The sequence below is a fragment of the Bombus pascuorum genome, chromosome 3 (genome assembly GCF_905332965.1).
Source record: "Bombus pascuorum chromosome 3, iyBomPasc1.1, whole genome shotgun sequence".
NCBI lineage: Eukaryota > Metazoa > Arthropoda > Insecta > Hymenoptera > Apidae > Bombus > Bombus pascuorum.
Genome location: NC_083490.1, coordinates 1,537,621 through 1,556,779, shown reverse-complemented (window position 1 = coordinate 1,556,779; position 19,159 = coordinate 1,537,621). Strand labels below are relative to the sequence as shown.

Sequence of the window (19,159 nt, the reverse complement as noted above, 5' to 3'; positions counted from 1 at the left end):
ATACTACAATACTACGATAAAACTTGTTAAGATAAAGTTATGTTATCTCTAATACTCTTGAGATTTCTACATTATAATATAACTAATTTAAAAATGTAACAAGTACTGTTATCTTTTTTATTGAAGTGTGATTTTTTATATGAAATTATAATAACAGTACAAACTATGATTTATTAACAAGAATAAAATGAAGACTTACCTCTTTATTTATTTGCTTTATCAATGAAAAAAAAAATAATTTAAACACATAATTAAGGCTATGAAAACAAATTTAATGAAATATTTTTAGTGAAATCAATTGCAGTCCTTCGAATTATATTTAAAGAATGAAAAATATTATAAGAATAGAAATCCAATATTAATATATATACTAAAATAATTGAGTCAAATACCAAATTTAAATTACAATAGGTAACCTAAATTATAAAAAACTTAGTTCGGTTATTTTTAATCTTTCCACGTCATGCCAATATGTATATAGCATCAGAGAGAAAATTCCTCTCTGATAGTATTTAAATATTGCTTGCCGATGCGCGCGCTTGTCGGATCTAATGATTTACACCAAGCTATATGTTACATCTGCAACTACCATTAACGTCTGCTGGAATCATTCGTGTTATAGGTAAAACCATTTTTTAAGTGTCATTTTAAAGATTTTTATATTTCGTTTCGGAAGATCTAAGTAAATCTTTAACAATGGCAGATATGTCGATGAATATTGTTACCTCACGAAAGATGTCTTTTGGTATTAACGGAAAATTAAATGGTATAGAAAGCAAAACACCTTTTCTAATTGGAGTTTCAGGCGGCACTGCCAGTGGAAAAGTAAGTAATGTATCATTTCGTGTTTCCGAAATGTCTAAGTTATATTTAAATAATTTGTGCGAGATATATTTTCGGTCTAACTTAACCTCTAAAAAAAAAAACGTGTAGTTGAAAATTATAAGATCTTCGATTAATTGGCCGATCGAAGAGCTAACGAAAACAATATTTTTCGTCCTTTCAGTCAACCGTGTGCAAACGTATAATGGAAAAACTAGGGCAAGTAGACATGGATCACATGCAACGACAAGTAGTTTGTATTTCACAAGATAGTTTTTATCGAGATTTATCGTCAGCCGAAAAACTTAAAGCAGAAAAAGGTCAATATAATTTCGATCACCCTGACGCATTTGATAATGATTTGATACTTCAAACATTACAAGACATACTAGCTGGAGTAAAATGTGAAATACCAGCCTATGATTATAGAACGAACAGTTTGTACGTATCATTTAAAACAATTTTAGTGACATAAATTACTAATAAAAATAAAATTAATCATGTTTCGTGGGATTTTAGAGTGAAAGATCAAATCACAACAATTTATCCTGCTGATGTGGTTCTGTTTGAAGGTATTTTAGTGTTTTATTTCCCTAAAATACGAGACTTATTTCATATGAAACTATTTGTGGATACTGATTCAGATACTAGATTAGCTAGAAGAGGTAATAATATAAAGCATTTGTCATGTTTCATCTTTTAGAGTTGCATATGTAAATATTATGAATGAATACTTTCAATTTTTACAGTACCAAGAGACATAAAAGAAAGAGGAAGGGATTTAGATTATGTATTGAATCAATATATGAATTTTGTGAAACCTGCATTTGAAGAGTTTTGTCTTCCCACTAAAAAATTTGCTGATGTTATTATACCAAGAGGTGCAGACAATACAGGTAAATCATGATATTGTTATAATATAATAAGGATCATGTGTAACAATTTAATTTAGGAAAGTAAATTATTTATATTTTAACTCCTTACTGCGTTTGGTATTAAACATGTAATAGTTAATAATAACTTGTTCATGAAATTAATTTACATTATATCATAACCAAAATTCAGTTTCATCAAATTTAATTAGATATGAAAATCAATTACAACTTTATGATCATGATAATTATATTTATTCTGATGATGATGTTAAAGTGCATACTCCAAATGCAAATTTTGATTGATAAGGCAGCTGAAAATTTTCCTCTTCATATATGTATGTATGTATATATATGCACATACAAACATGCATATATGTATACATATATATATACATATACATTCATTTATGGGTGCTGCCTGGTATGTAAAGGCTGCTAGACAAACTATCTTTTAAGTTAGTGCAAAGTGGAGGTCATATAAAAACGTACATGGTTTGGTTATTGTATGTTTACAGTGGCAATAGACCTTATAGTGCACCACATCTGGGACATTTTGCGTTTGAAAAAGGCTGAAAACTCATCCAGACAGCATCCATACATCTACCAACATAGGCGTACTTCGACTTCATCCGACACGTTCAGCAGATGATTTTAGCATGATATGCGCACTTATAACCACTACACTTTTATACACCATACATTGATCTAGGATCAAGCTTGCAGTAATCTTAAGACTTTTTTTTTAATACATATGTCTCTTATATACTTATACAGCTGTATTTGTATTACATTTATACTAAGCAGCAAACAATATTGCTTCTAGTATGTGTGCATCTATTAAACCCTTAAATGGGAAAAATTAATTTTTCACTGTTCCTAAAACTTGGACATAATGCATGATTATACAAAGTACCTCGTCCAAACACTATAATTCCATTATTGCATAATTATTCAACTTTACATATAAGATTGATCTATGTTATATAAAAAGATTTAAGTATTAATTTATATATATAAGAACCTTTATAAATATACATGTATGTACATATATACATTTATGCATGTATGGGTTCCAAAAAATTTAGATTTTTTTATATATTATTATTCCATAATCAATTGAATGTTTTATGCATCAGTATAGTAATATAAATCGATAAAATATTTTACATATAATAATTTCAGCGATTATAAAATACAATATTAGCATAATTCTTTAAAATGTGATATTTTTAATTTAAATTAGTACATTATTCACATACTGCCATATTCAGAAACATTTAATTATATTATTCAGTGTGGTACTAATTCTTTTATTCTGTATTCTGATTTTTTAAACGCTCAAATAATTTTGAAATTGTTATTATTATACAAGATAATTACAATTTGAATTATGTAATTTGATATATTGTTTGTCTAAACTGTATAAAAAAATAATAAAGAAATCAAGTTCCCCATTATTACAAAATTATTTTTACTGATTTATACTTTATTTTACTTTATTTTCGGTTACAGTGGCAATAGACTTGATAGTGCAACATATAAGAGACTTCTTAAGCAACAGAGGTAGAGATACAATTCAACCTGAAAATTCAATAAACAGGACAGATAAGTTGTCCAAGAGGCCACATTAATTCTTCGAGTTCTGGAGATTAATAGAAAATTAACTAACGATGAGTTATTGTAAAATGTATCTTTTGTTATTTTCAATAATCTTTTTTAATATCACTGTTTAATTAGTAATACATTTAAAAGGATGATTAAGTTTCAAAAAAATATACTATAAGCTGTTTTTTTACTCCATTTTAGTATCACTCGTACACATAGAAATTGAAAGGTATTTGAGAGTTGATATTACATTTTGCAATATGAGGAACAATATATTTCTAGAGATTAAATTTGTAAAAATAATGTAGCAATACTTAGATATTAAATAGCAATAACATTAGTAAGCTTCTGCATTGTAAACAGCAATTAGTATCAAGAATTTAAGATAAGATTGTTTTTGTTGCTGTTATTTTTGTTTGTTTATTATATAGTTATTATATACATTACATACTTAAATATCATGTAAAATACAAAATCAAAAATGCTTAAATATAAAATTTACTATTACTGTTATCATATATATACATAACATTAACTTATATAATATTAATTATTAATTATTGATAATACAGTTCTAAATTCATGCCATCGTGAATTTCATCTGAATTGTTATGTTAAGAAAAAAGCTATATTGTTAATAATTATCTTCTGTGAAAATATATTTTGTTTGAAAGGATACAATCTTGTAATTTTATGTGATCCTTAAATATAGTATACCACTTTTTTAAAACTATTTTTTCCCAATGAGTTCCAGTTTGGGCTGCTATTAATTTTTTTAAATCCCCTATTGTATCATCTGGATTGCATTTAACCCTAACTTTTTTACCAAGACGATCATTACATGTTATTTCCAGCATTTTTTACCTTGAAATAAATAATTATTCAAAAGGTATTATATTTATATGTATAATGATAATAAATATAAAAAATAAATACATTCAATTACAATTTTAAAAACTAATTTTTGATTAATATCAATGAATTATATCAATGAATATATTCATATTAATAAAAGCAAGATCTCTCTAAAATCTAAATAAATATATAAATCTAATAATAGGATAAAACATAAGCTTTAAAAGCAACTTAAATTAATTTCGTTTATCAAACCAATGTTTAAAAAAGAAAATTTGCATTTTGCATTTTTATCATAAAAATTTTGATTCTATACAAGATACAGCCATGAAGGTTATGAAATGAAATGTCAGTAACGACAGATGTACAAAATACTTAGCTTTAAACTTTTCCACATTCAGTTCTGTATCACGTATCACTTTATAAAAAGTATCTTTTATATGTAATCGATAGTATTTCTTATTTACAAATAAACATTAATATGATATCTACTTACAGTATATTGTAACGTTACTAGAACCAGAGAGGAAATTTTATTTGCGTGTATTTCTACTAAAACGAAATACTCCTGTAACGCTGGCGGATGAACTTGATTGTCATATGAATTCGCCCTTAATATATTTAATGACCATATACGTTGTTTACCTCTCCGATATGACGCTGGTCCGAGCAGAGCCCGTGATAGTCTCACTAATAAGTAATAAATATTACTTGACGACTACGAGCAATGAACGTGTGCATATTGTTATTGTTATTGTTAACTTTAATCGACGCCACGTCGATGCTCGTCCATGAATATGCAGAGATGTCGACTATAGTCGAAACTTGTACCGTGTTCGTACCGAAGAGGTTAAGTGGCTCCCCGTAGCGTAAATGTTAAGAATATTTTATACTGTCGCAATCTAGTAGCTGTAAATATGAATTTTACGGTAGTGCAGTCGAGACAATAAACGAAAAAAGTTCGATAATAAATTTATTGATTATTCCTGATAACTACTTGTAATCATTCGTTAATCTGCATATTATGCAGATTATTTTCTTAACATAAATTATTAACAACCTTCTCGATTTGATATGAAATAAATCGCATTTTGTCATGTAAAATCGAGAATATATGTAAATCAAACAACGTAAGAAGAGAGAGTTTTATCGCTGAGCAAGGGGTCAAATCCCAATAATTGTAAAAATTAAAATCTTCCTAATTTGTAATTAATTATTTAAATATACATTGTTCTAAAAATTTCTCATAGAAGTTCTTTAATTTTTAAATTCAATAGTTTCGATTCTATTTAAGAACCACAAAATAAATTCGCAGAACGCGAATGAAATGTCTCTGTACTTCACGAGCAAACAACCCAGCCCAAAACTGCCAAAATCCCTAAGCAGCCACTCAATACATAATTCGCTTGAACTTGCTGGTAAATGGATTTCTAAATTATTATATTACGTTCTGTGTATGTCAACAGTTAGTGTTACAGAACTCAAAATGTTAATAAAAGGAAGAAATTAACACAGATATCTTACCACTTTTAATAATAACTAGCACATTTCTTACAATAAATTTCTCTAGATTCACGGAATAAAGTGATTCTTAAGAAGAATATAGATATAAAAGAGAATACATTCACGTAGGTATTCTTGATAATTTTCTGCCCTGCTATTACCGAATTTATATTCAACCATGGCGGATGCAGCAGATCTTCCCGGCGCTTCTTCCAGTCAAAAGATGTCATCAAAACTTTTAAGGCAAAAAGCCCAGGAATTTTTAACTTCAAGAAAACGCGCAAATAATTTAGTAGATATAATTTCTCAATGGGATGTAAGTACGAATTCTAAAATTGTTTCAAATTGATGAATGTATCAACTTTTTAAGGTTATGTCATTTATTAAAATTCCTGATCACTCTATCAGGAATCCACTTCGTCCTGCCTACTCACAATAGAAACAATATTCGTTGAAGTCCTAAAAAGAGGTGATATGTATTTGGAACGTACGATATCCCTTACTATTTCAGGTATCCTCAAATAGTTTAGTATTTTCTGCTGTTTGGCAGTATTTGATATTATACAATACATCTCTGAATTTCTTGATAAGAATTGTAAATTCTTATGTATTAATACTTTGTGAAAATACATTTTTGGACACAAAGTATAAGCATGAAGATAAAAGATACATATTTATTTTTTAATTTTGTATATGCCTGAAAACTTGAAATAGCTTTTCCATAAGATTTCTGAAACAGAGCCAAGCCCTGAAGCAAGATACGTCAACTGGTTGAGGAATTGCTATGAAGAAATATGGGAAAAGATACTTACATCAATGGAAAAATGTCGACCTGGCATTCAACTACAAGCTCTCACTACTGCTATAAAACTGATGGCTGAAGAAGGTAAAAATCCATTGGAACCAATTGGCAACTTGGGATATTATTTTCCACTTCATCGGTTAAAGCCCATTTTGATGAAGTTACTTTCACCGGAAGAGGACAATGCCAGTTTAATATCTAGATTTCAAGAAATTATAGAATATCCTGATGCTCTTTATTATACATGGAAATGTCTTCCATCTCTTACCCCAAAAAGACAGCCACATGAAGTTTATATTAAAAATTTGTTGGAACTTATACATAAATTATCATTGCCAAAAGAAATTGAAGGTATAAATTAAATAGATTAAATATAATCTTATCACTTCTTTTAACATTAATATCTAACTTAAATTTTAATCATGTTTCAGAAAATGAGATATGTGAAAATAAGAATTTGTTGTGTAAACCACAGCAAGGTAATAGATATATGTTCTATAGTCTTTTCTTGTATTTAAGCTAATTATAATTTTTTATATATTTATATCTTTTTTTTAGCTACTAAAAATTTTATATGGGATCAAGTTGGAGCAAGACGTGCATTGAATAAAGTCTGGGCTTGTGTCATGCATTGGGAATTGACACCACAGTTACATAAACAATTATTAATAGTTCTTTTAGAGAGAGTAATGCCACACTTAGAAAAACCTGTTTTACTAACAGATTTTCTTATGGATTCATTGGATGCAGATGGGCCTATTGGCTTACTTGCATTACAAGGCGTATTTTTACTAGTTACCAAACATAATTTGGAATATCCTAATATTTTTACCAAGCTTTATTCTATGTTTGAACCAGAGATCTTTCATACAAAATACAAAGCACGTTTGTTTTATTTGTCCGATCTTTTCCTCAGTTCAACGTAAGTGTGCAAAATGTATGATATTTTTGCGTGTTATATAAAAATTACCACATACTTTTTTATTTTTAGGCACTTGCCAGAAGCATTAGTTGCCGCTTTCGCAAAAAGACTCGCGCGTTTAACTCTTGTAGCACCACCTGAAGATATTCTTATTATCTTATTGTTTGTTGGGAATCTTTTACTTAGGCATCCTGGCTTGAAACGTCTCATTGATCATCCACAAGGAGGAGAGATTTCGTCAGAAGAAAATAATGGTGCTGGAGACCCATTTTTAATGGAAGAACGAGATCCTTTATTAAGTAACGCACTCCTTAGTAGTCTTTGGGAAATTAAAGCCCTACAGTGGCATATAGTACCAAGTATTGCTAGTGCTGCACGTTTCATTCGTGAACCCCTCCCTTCTGTAGAGTACGATATGGCATCAGCTTTAGAACGTACTGGAGGACATTTATTCGATAGTGAATTAAAAAATAAGGTTAAAGATATTATGCTAACGTTCGAAAGACCCAATTCAATGTCATTACCAAAAGGTGAAAGATTATTGCAATATTGGCAATTAACAACAATGCACTGACTGACAATATTAAAATTGTATTGTGCAATATGCATCTTTATCAAGAAGGGAACTGTTTTTTCAACGAAAACGCAAAAAAAATGATGCTGAACTTCCTGCGTTTTTTTATACGTTAAAAAATGTAGTATGAAAATATTGCATACTTTTGTATTATTTAAAGTCTAAAAGTAATTGCAACGGAATTGATTCAAAATACATTATTTCACGAGCAACATGTAGATATGTATTTTTAGATTTCCAACCATGCAGCTATTTAGCACAATAGATACCATTTTTGTTAAATGAAGTCATTTGTATGCATGAATGTGTGATAATAAAATGAAAGATATTTTAATTTAATAGATCACTCGTGTTTTATTTATAACGTATTGTCTACTTAATATATATTATATAGGTAAACATAAGTGAACTTCATAATAAAATCGTATCATGATACAATCTTATATTTTTAACAAGTATTTAAGTATTTAACAAGTATTGAAATAATCCCATACTTAGCTATGATACATTTAAATAAGCGCTCCACGTATTATTATCAATTATTATGTATAAAAATATCTATGTACATAAATAGTAGTATTTAATCTGAATACTTTCATATAAATCTTCTATTCTCCAAAATCTGTAAGAAAAATACAAAGTTTATATAAAAAAAAGTTATTTTTCTTATTATACATACAATGTATTATATAAAAACTACTACAAACCCATGTCAATTGTCGCCATTCATCTTCACTTAATGTATGCTTTATCTTCACTAAAATATTTGCTGGAATCTCGGGAACTGTAGCTGATATATGTTCTTCTTTAGTGGGTATATACTCCACTTGCAAAAGCTCAGCTACCGTTGGTCGTGCTTTTGGATCATGTTGTAGACATTTACGCATTACATCAATTAAAATTGGTGGTGACGGCATAACTTTATTACCATCTTCTGATTGCAAAGTTGTAGGAAAAGGAATGTTCAACTTCGGATTAGTTATTGCATTCACTTTAGCCCATTGTGAACGAACATGATGAAACGGAGTATGACCATATACTAAACTATACAAAATACATCCTAAAGACCACACATCTGACTTAAAACTTATCTACAAAATAAATATATTTGTTTTATTATCTTTTAGGTTCTGATTTTGATTATATCTAAAAAGTCATCTTCATACTTTATATTTAACATTCTGTGTAGGAGAATCTGAATTTCCACCAATATCCATTAGGGCTTCAGGGCTAATATAATTCAAAGTTCCAATTGGACAGTTTTTCACAACAGATGTCATATCAGCATTCATACTAGAAGCAATTCCAAAATCTATAAGTTTTAATCGTCCCCGTACTAACAAAAAATTTGCTGGTTTCAAATCTGAATGAATTACTCCTAAAAATGTATATATGTAAAATATAATCCATTAGATAAAAAATTATAAATAAATAAATGATTATCCTATACTAGGATATTTACCATTATCATGTATATGCTTAACAGCTGTCAACATTTCTGTCCAATAATATAAAATCATTGTAAGAGGAATCTGTTTTTCTCGTGACATGGTTTTCAAAAGACGACTGAGATCAGTGTCTCCCATTTCCATTACTACATAGACCATAGGATACTTAATTTCACTAAAATGAGAAACTTGAATGTAAATGTCAGTACATGTAATATGTACAATATATGTTTTTGTAAAATAAGTTCTTACTAATCAAACATTTTAACAATACATGGTGCTTGTAATTTATGTAACATTGAAATTTCTTCTAAGCAACCTTGTGCAGAGTCCTTGTCCATACGATTAAGATTAACGCATTTAATAGCGCACAACTCAAGAGAAGATAAGTCTTGTACTCTCAAAACCTCTCCACTCATACCTTGACCAAGTATACCCAAAATTAAATACTCTTTTCCTTTAACAAAAAGAGTTCTAGTTTGCCTAGATTTAGGAACATTAGATGGGATTGAGAATTGTACATTTGATGGTTTATCTACAATTTTATTTAAGTCTTGTTGTTGGTTTTGATTATTGACTTCTGAATGCTGATTCTGAGGATAATTGCACATTGATTTCAAGATATCTTTATTGTCTTTAATACAAGATGGAGCCTGTTTATTATTTGGTATTTTATTTACTGTTTCTTTATCTAGCAATGTATTATTTTTATTTGGATGTTTATTTTCTTTTAATTCTTCATTAACATCTGATTCTAGATGTACATTTTCTGATGTCTCAGATATTTGCTTTGGCAAATCTGTTTTATATAAATTTTTACATAACGATTTTTCTTGAATTTTAGGTGTTACTTCATTTACTTTAGGAAGTTGAGATCCTTGTAATAAATGTCTACTAAAAGCATCATTTTGTACCAAACTTCCTGTATCTGATAAAGGTCTTCTTACCTTACCTTCTGTATCCAAATATCTATAATTAAATACATATTTAAATAAAAGAAATTAATAATAACTATGTAAATTATTTACATTGCATTATACATATATATATATATATATACCTTGGAGTTTCATGTTTTCCTATGCTTGGCGTAAAATAAAAAGAATTTTTTGGAGTTTGCATAGAATCTTTAAAATTAACATTTTTATTCTGTAATGGAGTTTGTTTTATGTTATTTAGAGACCAATGAGATAAGATTGTAGCTGGTGTTAACCCATGATTTTTAGATACATCAGATACTTTGTTTTGTGGTGTTTGTGTAATATTTCTACGAGAGAAACATGGGTCTGGACGTATAGAATTAATTGATGCATGTTTTAAAGGAGTTTGTAATATCCACTGATCGTTAGAATTTATATATGTTCCTGTATCTAATATTAATGTTTTACTTGTGGAAGCAACATTTTCACTATGAATTTTTTCTTCATTTATTATGGAACTTGATTCTATTGTTACTTTCTTACTAGTATTCTGCAAATTATCCATTCCAGACTGTGATATACTTTCAAAATATTGAGATGCACAAGTAATAGATTCCCTGTTACTGCTCATTCTGGAAGTACTCTGTTGGTCTAGAAGTTGGTCCTGATTTAATTCTCCTTTAATATCTATATTAGTAATATATTTATTTTTGTGTTCAGTTTGTAAAAGCTTTTCTTGTGCATGAGTTTCAATACTTAATTGCATCTGGTTTAATTGTTCACACTTTACATTTCTTTCAATTACATCATGTTCATGTTCGTGAAATGTTAATTTACTTTCAGACTTAGATTCTACATTATTAATTAACACATATTCTTCAGGTTTTGGAGAAACAATTATCTCTGAAACCTTACTAGTTCCTTCTAACTCATTACATGTTATATTAAATAAAGATAATGACTTATTCAATTCATCTTCAACAGGATCATCCTGTGGTAGAGGTTGAGGATCATCAGAATCTGATTCATTATCAGAGTCTTGTGGTCTATCTTCGCTTTCATCATCATCACTCTCACAAAAATGCAATAATTCTTTCACACGTATTGGTTGAAATTTTGGTCGTGAAATGGTATGATTTTGATAATCCATACTATTTAACATGGATCTATTATACTGACAGATCTGATATTAAAAAAAAAAAAAAAATACTTTAATTAATATACACCAATAGAAAAAGAATAATAAACATGTAAATATATGTACAGTATAATATTACTTCAGAATATCACAATTTATTAAAACTATTAGACATCCAGAGCCTTTGATATATTTAAAAATTATCAAAATATCGTGAGGATTAAATAAAACAAAACATTTCGAACTATTTCCACTTTGTTGGCCTGAAAGCATTATCGTACCTATAATTATAAAAATCGCTCGAACCGTAACACTCAACAAACAGTTTTTGAATGCATTAGTAAAAATGTGAGACACATTTCATTAAATATTATCAGAAACACTTAACTATGAGAATATATTCATCAAAATGCATAATTGACTTTTGTGATTCTAAACTGTTTGGTTTGTATCATACTGGTTTTTCGTTTACGTCATGAAATTCAAACCTTAAGTACAGCCGTTGATTGGTTGATGCTAACAGTGTTGCAATACGCAACATTCTACTTTTAGGGATATTTCACAAAATTGCATTAGCGCTTTTCACGTAAATTAGTTCCAAATGTATCATTGATATTAAATATTAAAAGGTGTCTTTTTTATTAAATTAATATAATAAAATTAACATAAAATAATGTTTTTTAATATTTTACATAATGACATGTTACAGTATATTATGTTATATTACAATGATTTGTGTTTATACTAGAAAGAAAATTTAGCAATATAGAATAAATGATAGAAAAACAATGATTGATTGTAACGTAAAATACAATTCATTTACTAATACATATTCTCTGAACATTATAAATGCTTACATTTTACGAGAAAATTTCACTTCATCAAAATTTAAAAAATTAATTATTTTGAAATTTTATGTTTTACAATGAAGTTTAAATTTTTGTCTAATCGTTAAAGTAGATTAAATGTACAATGTTGAAAATCGATATTGAAAAAATGCGAGAATGTACTTATTTAAGATATCCAAAATACATAATAAAATGTATCTTGTATATATCTTACTTTTAAATAATTTTAATTTAGTTTAACTATATTTGTTTAAAAAATTACTATGTTTAAAAATACATAACTTATTTGGTTTAATACATAAATAACAATTTTGAACACTTATAATAATTGTAATAAAAAAATTGTATTAATCATTTTATTTTACTATATTAAAATATGCACTGTTTATGTTAAATATATATCATATTCAGAAAATTTCTGAAATTTTGTTTCTGGCCACTAATCTTGCATATAATATGTTTTCGAAGAATGGCGATAGAAAACAAGATTTTATAGAATAATATACAGTCTTTACTTTTAAATTTGCTTTATAGCTTATTTATCTGTGAGCTTAATATTTATTAAGATAAATCATGTATAAATAAATTGCTTTTTTTTTAGCAGCTTAATTAATATTTAAATTAAATTATATTTAACAAATTCTCAATTTATACGTATCGTTTTTCTTGCTTAAGGAAACAATCGATATCCGCTGCTACCTGCTCCTCTATTTCGAGATCGGTCTTGTGTTTTAAGCACTAGTAGGTAGCAATTACGGAGATGTAAAACATTTAAACAGATACACTTTATCATAATCCTCATCTGCATCCTTACTCCCTAGTAATTATTTTAAGTATGTACTTCATTTTTGTTGCTTCAATCGACCAGAATTGATATAACCATACAAGTATGATTTTTGATACGAAAGAAAATTGTTACTAAAGCTGAAATAAAAATGAACATGGCGCTTGGTGAACATTTATAGTTTGGTACATCGCTCTTAATCTTTTCGGTACGCTATAAATACCGTGGAAAAATCCGAAAAGTTAGAGTCGCATTCAAACTTTAAATTACAGAATGATTAAACAAAACGATTAGTATTTCAGCGCCCTGCTAAGATGTGTAAAGATCAATATAAAAAATAATATTTTATTTAATCCTTAGGGACGAAATTAGGAATTGTATTTTGAGTAATGAAAAAATGTTCTAGACTATGTTGCAATGTTCTTAACGTTTTCCATTATTATAATTAACAGCTCGCAATGGTGCTTTAAATGTTGATGCAGATTGTTGTTGAAACTGATATGCTAGAGGATGAATTTTAAAGCCATATAACCTGTAAAAATATTATTTTACATAATTTTATCAAAACTATATATTTGCTGTTAAAATTCAAACAAATTTTTGTACACATTTGCAAAAATGTTTTAAAATAGAAATCAGTTTTATTTCAACTCACCTAGGTACAAATTGATTTGTTGGACGTTTAGGTCTATATTCTGGATGAACCATAAAAAGCATGTGGGGAAACCCTGTTCCAAAATATGCTCCATCGGTATGATGATGTCGAGAGCTTTTGGGTGTATAAACATCCATACACTTTGGACAATAACTTTTAACCATTGCTTCTCCAGGGACATCACTAAGACCCAGAGGCAACATGGGTTGGGATTCACAATATACACGTGGGCAATGACCAAAGTCTCCAGCTTGATATTTTTCAATCATTTGAGCAATGCCACGATTAGTGAGAATGTAACGTGCATGAATTAGTCCATAAAGAAGCTCTGCTGCTTGTTCAATTAATTCAGACTGATTTGGATGGCCATCCAATTCATCATCTACAGGATAGAAACAAGCTTAAAAGTACTTTGATATTTTCTGGCATGGTGTAAATAATATATTTACCAGGTTCAAGATCAAGTATCATATCTAATGCTTGCCTATAATGTGGTACTTGCTCATTTAATCCAGTTAAATTAAACTTGTCCTGAATATAGTCCTCGTCGACCTATAAGAAGATTGTATTAACAATTCCATATAATATAAAATATAATTGCCAAATCATTGAATTTTGAAATGTAAATATTATCAAATATTGTACAAAAACAAAAATTTATACGGAATTGTGATACAGACATGGAATTTATTTTGAACAATCAACAACTTCAAAACTGTTAACCTCCAAAATGTGAAATAGGTCAAGATATATACAATTAAAATGAAATATTATGACAAGAAAAGTACTTACCTCACAAAAAAATTCATTGCCTCTAAGATTGCAAAACCACGAAATCCAGGATACCTCCTCAGAACTGCTCATTTTCCTATGAATAAAAAAAATGAAAGAAATATTTTTCCTATCAGCCTACGAAGTAGAAGAGATCACCACGTTAAAAGAGCGCAGGATTCGTATATAATGCGTAAAGGTACGTGCGCAAAAAAGTTCTCAGATCTCCGTATATTATCCACACGTACATACGACGTCAGTACTTAGTGCACGCCTGGCAATTGGTTAGAAAGGCGCCAACGAAAGGCTAGGTATGGGGAGATCAGGGTGAGGGGAGCAAATGGAGTTTTCACTTTACTAGGCAAGATGCTCGACGTTACAGCCTATCCGGCGGTTCACCTACGTTTCCGTGGTCATTGCTGCTTCGTCAACTGATTTTCAAACACGATGTACAGTCCGACACAGCCAGGAAGCACATTACTCGAGAAAAAACCTTGTAGGACGAATGAAAACCCAAAAATAAACAGCCTTTACGGCTTACCTTTTGGTGCTTTGATTAGCCACGCTTGCTCGTCCCAACGATGTAGATAGCGCTGCCGTACTTTATTCTGTCCGCCACCTTCCGGCTTCTTTTCAGAAATTCTTCTTTTATTTAAACCTTTCTAATTAGAACCTTACTTTTTATATAAAGATACTGAAATTTTACTACCTGTTGAATGAACGTTAATATTTATAATAATTATTTTAGTCAAATTTTTATATTTTCATAAACAATTTTTTCTCTACTTCATTGACCAATGAACGATCAATGTATTTTCAATACACTTCAGCCGCAAATTTCCTACGCTTTATTTAACTAATACTTAATTAAATAGAATATAGGTGTTAAACCACACCATTTTTCTGCTCTTCCTTTGGTTCCGATAAGAACTTTGTCTACAATCAAAAAGATTTTAAAAACCGATACCCATATTATATTAGTATCACGTGACCTGTTTCCTAGCAACTTTAAACAACATAAAATTAATAAACTCACTAGATCTAATATTTTTATACTGCAATTATATCTCACATTTGATATAGATAGTTATTTATATTCTATTTATATATACATATATGAATGTCTATTACTACATTCAAAATTTTATAGTATATTTTGTATATGTATTCTTAATATGATATTGGGTGTAACTTGATATTATTTATGATAAACATACAATTAAAATGACAAATGTAATTGTAATTGCGTTCAAGCTAAGAGTACTATAACTGCTTATAGAATTTAATCTGTATTAACTGTATATAACATACAATTGAGTCATTACTGAACAATTAGGTAAAGCTAGGTGCTATTTAGAATGTAGAGGACAATTATATTTATAATTCTTATCAGTTTGAATAATTTTCTTAAAATTCACTACATGTTAAAAGTGAATAAGATTAATTACAGTACGTATAACCTCATAATTGTGTTTTTCAATCGTCCTATTAACTACTAATTTACTTGTAGATGAATATGTGGTTTTGGTTTGGAAACAATTTAGGCAATTTTCTTTTACCAAAGTATAATGTTATTACAACTTCCAGTTTCTTCTGCACATGCTTAGGTTTATTTGCACTTGCAATATTATACGAGGGTATGAAAGTTTTACAAATTAAATTACATCAAAGTACTTCAACCCTTATACAAAATCAAAGCCCAACAACATCAGAGAATTCTTGTTTACTGTCTAAAATATCTTCAAGATCTATTAGAAAACATGTTTCTTTACATTGGTATTATATTTTATAAATTATTAAATTATAGAAGCAGATTAATATTATCATAAGTTACTGTTATATATTATTCTATTAGTATGCAATGGTCTACGTGGAGTTTTCAAGTATTTCATTGGTTTATACATACCTTTCTTGGTTATGTTTTAATGTTAGCTATTATGACATATAATGTATACATAAATATTGCTATTGTACTGGGAGGAGGTCTTGGATATTGGATATTTGGCCTAAAACTCATAGAACTGAATGTGGAACGATTTTTTGAAAAACGTACTCTGTTAGATTGTGATAAGGAATGTGCTGGTAAGTTTTAAGTGTTCTTTAAAATATTAAAAGTCTCATAATATTTATAACTATTTTTAGATAACATAGTACATTGCCAGGAAGATGAATTAACAGTCTCTGTTATCACAGAACAGTTTGTAACAGAAGCTACTGTTGAGGTTCATATGCCAAAAGATGTTTGACAATACTAAAAATAGTAGGTTATTGTTTACTAATATGTAAAATATTCTATTTTATACATATTGTATATATTTCAATTAATCATACAATAACATTTAAACTGAACTTACATGTTAATTCTCATTTAATAAAAATATATTCTTTCTCTATATTATAGCTCAATATTTCCTTCTTCCTTTAAACAAACAAACGTTGATAACAATTCTCACCACCAGACAAGAAATGATCGTATGGATTTTTTGTAGTAATAAGTATTCCACAAAGCCAGCAAAAACAAGCCTGACAATAATTTCATGTCATTTTATTGCATCCGTCAATTTTCTCAGCCATAGATGCACAATTTGGGCATGCCTTAGTATGTTTCTGTAAAAAATATTATTACATTATAAAACTGCTACAAACATAAATAGTTAACTATTGTTAAAACTTAATACATACCTTTAAATATTCTTGTGTTACATTACACATAATAACATTTAAACTGAACTCACATGTTAATTCTCATTTAATAAAAATATATTCTTTCTCTATGTTATAGCTCAATATTTCCTTCTTCCTTTAAGCAAACAAACGTTGATAACAATTCTCACCACCAGACAAGAAATGATCGTATGGATTTTTTGTAGTAATAAGCATTCCACAAAGCCAGCAAAAACAAGCCTGACAATAATTGCATGTCATTTTATTGCATCCGTCAATTTTCTCAGCCATAGATGCACAATTTGGGCATGCCTTAGTATGTTTCTGTAAAAAATATTATTACATTATAAAACTGCTACAAACATAAATAGTTAACTATTGTTAAAACTTAATACATACCTTTAAATATTCTTGTGTTAAATATTCTTCAGCAACTTTTTGTATCTGTTTCCTACCATACTTCGCTTCTAATTGTTTTTTTTTATGTTTATTACCATTTTGATACTCTTCAATAAGTTTTTGTCTGCTACTTGAAGACATAGCACATGGTTCAACCCCATGATATACCTTAAAATATACATTTAAGTAGTATGCATTTATTATATTGTACTTACCTTTTTTATATTACAAAATCGTATACCTTATAACAGTAAGTACAAAACGTATATTCACATTTATTACAAATTCCTAGTGTATCATCATCATTTTTTACTAAAGGACATTGACATAAAATTCTAGGACAAAAGATGACGTCTTTCATAGTACTTAATGTCACGCGTAGTAAAGCTTTTTCATATTGTGAAAATAATTCTGGACAAAGTTTTTTAACTTCATTAATTGTAATATTAAGATTGCAGCTTAAATCAGGACAAGTAATATCAGTTACATTATCTTCCTTAATTTTTATAACAATATATTCCTGTATACAATTTTTACAATATATATGACCACAAGTTTTGAGCTTTATACACTGTTTCCCAGAAAATTTATTAAAACATATAATACATTCAAAGTAACTATTTTGAAATTTAATCTCTTCTGTATAATTATTATAATTCAGTAAAAATTTTAATGGTTCACAAAATAATATACTGTATATAGCTCTAATATCATTTTGAAATATTAAATTTAGCTTAAAATAATCTGATATCTTATGATATGTCATATACATAAATGACATATCTAATGTGTCTTTAATGTTCAGAAATTTAAGGATATCATGCCTTAAAAATTCAAACCACAAAAATAATATTTCTTGGCCTTTATTTTCCAGCCATATCTCATCTAATTTCTGACAAATAAAAGATATTTGCCAAGGTGAAAGCCACGAAGAAATAATATGAAAATTTGGCGATCTTTCAGTAGGATAATCAACATTAAGTTCTAAGTACATTCTAATAGGTGGCAAATATTTGATAAAATAAGGACCAAATGAGTTAAAATTTTGTCCAAGAATATTTTCGAGTTTTAAGGAATAGTCTCTGTTATTAAAAAATATATTATAATAGCACTGTATTATATCTTGTTTGATATAAGAAAATTCATTATTGGTATAAATATTTGAAATTGCTAAGACTTCGTCCTCTTGTCGTTTTTGATTATTAATTGTGCAGTTTAACATTTTCGGAGCTTCACGAATTACTTCACACATGTAGTTTTTATCAAATTTTTTGTTTTAAATTTGAATACACTTATTAATAAAGGAAACTAAAAGCAGCCAACCTATTCTTTCGAAGCACGTATAACAAATGGGTTAGAAAACATAGATGAAACTATAGAGTGTATAGAGTGAATAAACTATAGAGTGAATAAAACCTCAAGTACAGTGAGTAACCAAAATATTCGAACGGTGTGAATTCGAATCACATTTTATTATATCCCTTCTATAGGTTGTATAGTCTATGAAATAGAAAACAGAGTATTACCTATTTTCATATTGGCGCGTTATTATGAAATAATATTTAATATTTCTA

At 28.3% G+C, this 19,159-nt stretch overlaps 7 protein-coding genes across 23 annotated transcripts; 3 read left to right on the top strand and 4 right to left on the bottom strand.

Moving 5' to 3' along the window:
• Window positions 1-486: 486 nt before the first annotated feature.
• On the top strand, window positions 487-3,815 carry LOC132905329 (uridine-cytidine kinase). Of its 2 annotated transcripts, none has more exons than XM_060956513.1 (6): window positions 487-622; window positions 704-825; window positions 1,007-1,263; window positions 1,342-1,487; window positions 1,572-1,718; window positions 3,210-3,815. In XM_060956513.1, exons 1-6 carry the CDS (start codon window positions 571-573, stop codon window positions 3,326-3,328), a joined length of 843 nt encoding a protein of 280 aa, XP_060812496.1. In that variant the 5' UTR covers window positions 487-570; the 3' UTR covers window positions 3,329-3,815. The 2 variants fall into 2 exon arrangements, with proteins under 2 accessions (XP_060812496.1, XP_060812495.1); XM_060956512.1 differs by lacking the exon at window positions 3,210-3,815 and adding an exon at window positions 2,213-3,165 and having other exon boundaries at window positions 488-622.
• LOC132905333 (ubiquitin-like protein 5) lies at window positions 3,785-12,181 on the bottom strand. 2 transcript variants are annotated; one of them, XM_060956524.1, is made up of 3 exons: window positions 12,172-12,181; window positions 3,982-4,166; window positions 3,785-3,903 (listed from the first exon to the last, which is right to left on the bottom strand). In XM_060956524.1, the coding sequence occupies exons 2-3, from the start codon at window positions 4,157-4,159 to the stop codon at window positions 3,860-3,862; spliced, it is 222 nt and encodes a 73-aa protein (XP_060812507.1). In that variant the 5' UTR covers window positions 4,160-4,166; window positions 12,172-12,181; the 3' UTR covers window positions 3,785-3,859. The 2 variants fall into 2 exon arrangements, with proteins under 2 accessions (XP_060812507.1, XP_060812505.1); XM_060956522.1 differs by lacking the exon at window positions 12,172-12,181 and adding an exon at window positions 4,654-5,179.
• On the top strand, window positions 5,443-8,297 carry LOC132905326 (nucleolar complex protein 4 homolog B). Of its 4 annotated transcripts, none has more exons than XM_060956502.1 (7): window positions 5,443-5,785; window positions 5,855-5,976; window positions 6,069-6,171; window positions 6,400-6,813; window positions 6,894-6,941; window positions 7,021-7,384; window positions 7,454-8,297. In XM_060956502.1, exons 2-7 carry the CDS (start codon window positions 5,884-5,886, stop codon window positions 7,956-7,958), a joined length of 1,527 nt encoding a protein of 508 aa, XP_060812485.1. In that variant the 5' UTR covers window positions 5,443-5,785; window positions 5,855-5,883; the 3' UTR covers window positions 7,959-8,297. The 4 variants fall into 4 exon arrangements, with proteins under 4 accessions (XP_060812485.1, XP_060812486.1, XP_060812484.1 ...); XM_060956503.1 differs by having other exon boundaries at window positions 5,852-5,976; XM_060956501.1 differs by lacking the exon at window positions 5,443-5,785 and having other exon boundaries at window positions 5,808-5,976.
• Window positions 8,376-12,136, bottom strand: LOC132905325 (dual specificity protein kinase TTK). 4 transcript variants are annotated; one of them, XM_060956496.1, is made up of 7 exons: window positions 11,591-12,136; window positions 10,467-11,509; window positions 9,659-10,375; window positions 9,421-9,581; window positions 9,125-9,336; window positions 8,666-9,049; window positions 8,376-8,580 (listed from the first exon to the last, which is right to left on the bottom strand). In XM_060956496.1, the coding sequence occupies exons 2-7, from the start codon at window positions 11,486-11,488 to the stop codon at window positions 8,554-8,556; spliced, it is 2,523 nt and encodes an 840-aa protein (XP_060812479.1). In that variant the 5' UTR covers window positions 11,489-11,509; window positions 11,591-12,136; the 3' UTR covers window positions 8,376-8,553. The 4 variants fall into 4 exon arrangements, with proteins under 4 accessions (XP_060812479.1, XP_060812481.1, XP_060812480.1 ...); XM_060956498.1 differs by having other exon boundaries at window positions 11,604-12,136; XM_060956497.1 differs by having other exon boundaries at window positions 11,746-12,136.
• A 641-nt stretch (window positions 12,182-12,822) lies between the features above and the next one.
• LOC132905330 (casein kinase II subunit beta) lies at window positions 12,823-15,456 on the bottom strand. Of its 5 annotated transcripts, none has more exons than XM_060956516.1 (5): window positions 15,064-15,456; window positions 14,544-14,619; window positions 14,201-14,303; window positions 13,752-14,151; window positions 12,823-13,628 (listed from the first exon to the last, which is right to left on the bottom strand). In XM_060956516.1, the coding sequence occupies exons 2-5, from the start codon at window positions 14,613-14,615 to the stop codon at window positions 13,520-13,522; spliced, it is 684 nt and encodes a 227-aa protein (XP_060812499.1). In that variant the 5' UTR covers window positions 14,616-14,619; window positions 15,064-15,456; the 3' UTR covers window positions 12,823-13,519. The 5 variants fall into 5 exon arrangements, with proteins under 5 accessions (XP_060812499.1, XP_060812501.1, XP_060812497.1 ...); XM_060956518.1 differs by having other exon boundaries at window positions 13,752-14,133; window positions 15,064-15,110; XM_060956514.1 differs by having other exon boundaries at window positions 14,926-15,065.
• A 134-nt stretch (window positions 15,457-15,590) lies between these two features.
• LOC132905332 (high affinity copper uptake protein 1-like) lies at window positions 15,591-17,511 on the top strand. 3 transcript variants are annotated; one of them, XM_060956521.1, is made up of 5 exons: window positions 15,591-15,971; window positions 16,033-16,298; window positions 16,378-16,604; window positions 16,665-16,782; window positions 17,305-17,511. In XM_060956521.1, exons 2-4 carry the CDS (start codon window positions 16,033-16,035, stop codon window positions 16,766-16,768), a joined length of 597 nt encoding a protein of 198 aa, XP_060812504.1. In that variant the 5' UTR covers window positions 15,591-15,971; the 3' UTR covers window positions 16,769-16,782; window positions 17,305-17,511. The 3 variants fall into 3 exon arrangements, with proteins under 3 accessions (XP_060812504.1, XP_060812503.1, XP_060812502.1); XM_060956520.1 differs by lacking the exon at window positions 17,305-17,511 and having other exon boundaries at window positions 15,594-15,858; window positions 16,665-16,915; XM_060956519.1 differs by lacking the exon at window positions 17,305-17,511 and having other exon boundaries at window positions 15,594-15,971; window positions 16,665-16,915.
• On the bottom strand, window positions 16,631-18,865 carry LOC132905328 (E3 ubiquitin-protein ligase RNF14-like). 3 transcript variants are annotated; one of them, XM_060956507.1, is made up of 4 exons: window positions 17,827-18,852; window positions 17,586-17,753; window positions 17,205-17,510; window positions 16,631-17,129 (listed from the first exon to the last, which is right to left on the bottom strand). In XM_060956507.1, the coding sequence occupies exons 1-3, from the start codon at window positions 18,835-18,837 to the stop codon at window positions 17,325-17,327; spliced, it is 1,365 nt and encodes a 454-aa protein (XP_060812490.1). In that variant the 5' UTR covers window positions 18,838-18,852; the 3' UTR covers window positions 16,631-17,129; window positions 17,205-17,324. The 3 variants fall into 3 exon arrangements, with proteins under 3 accessions (XP_060812490.1, XP_060812493.1, XP_060812494.1); XM_060956510.1 differs by having other exon boundaries at window positions 17,258-17,510; XM_060956511.1 differs by lacking the exon at window positions 16,631-17,129 and having other exon boundaries at window positions 17,400-17,510; window positions 17,681-17,753; window positions 17,827-18,865.
• Window positions 18,866-19,159: the final 294 nt, after the last annotated feature.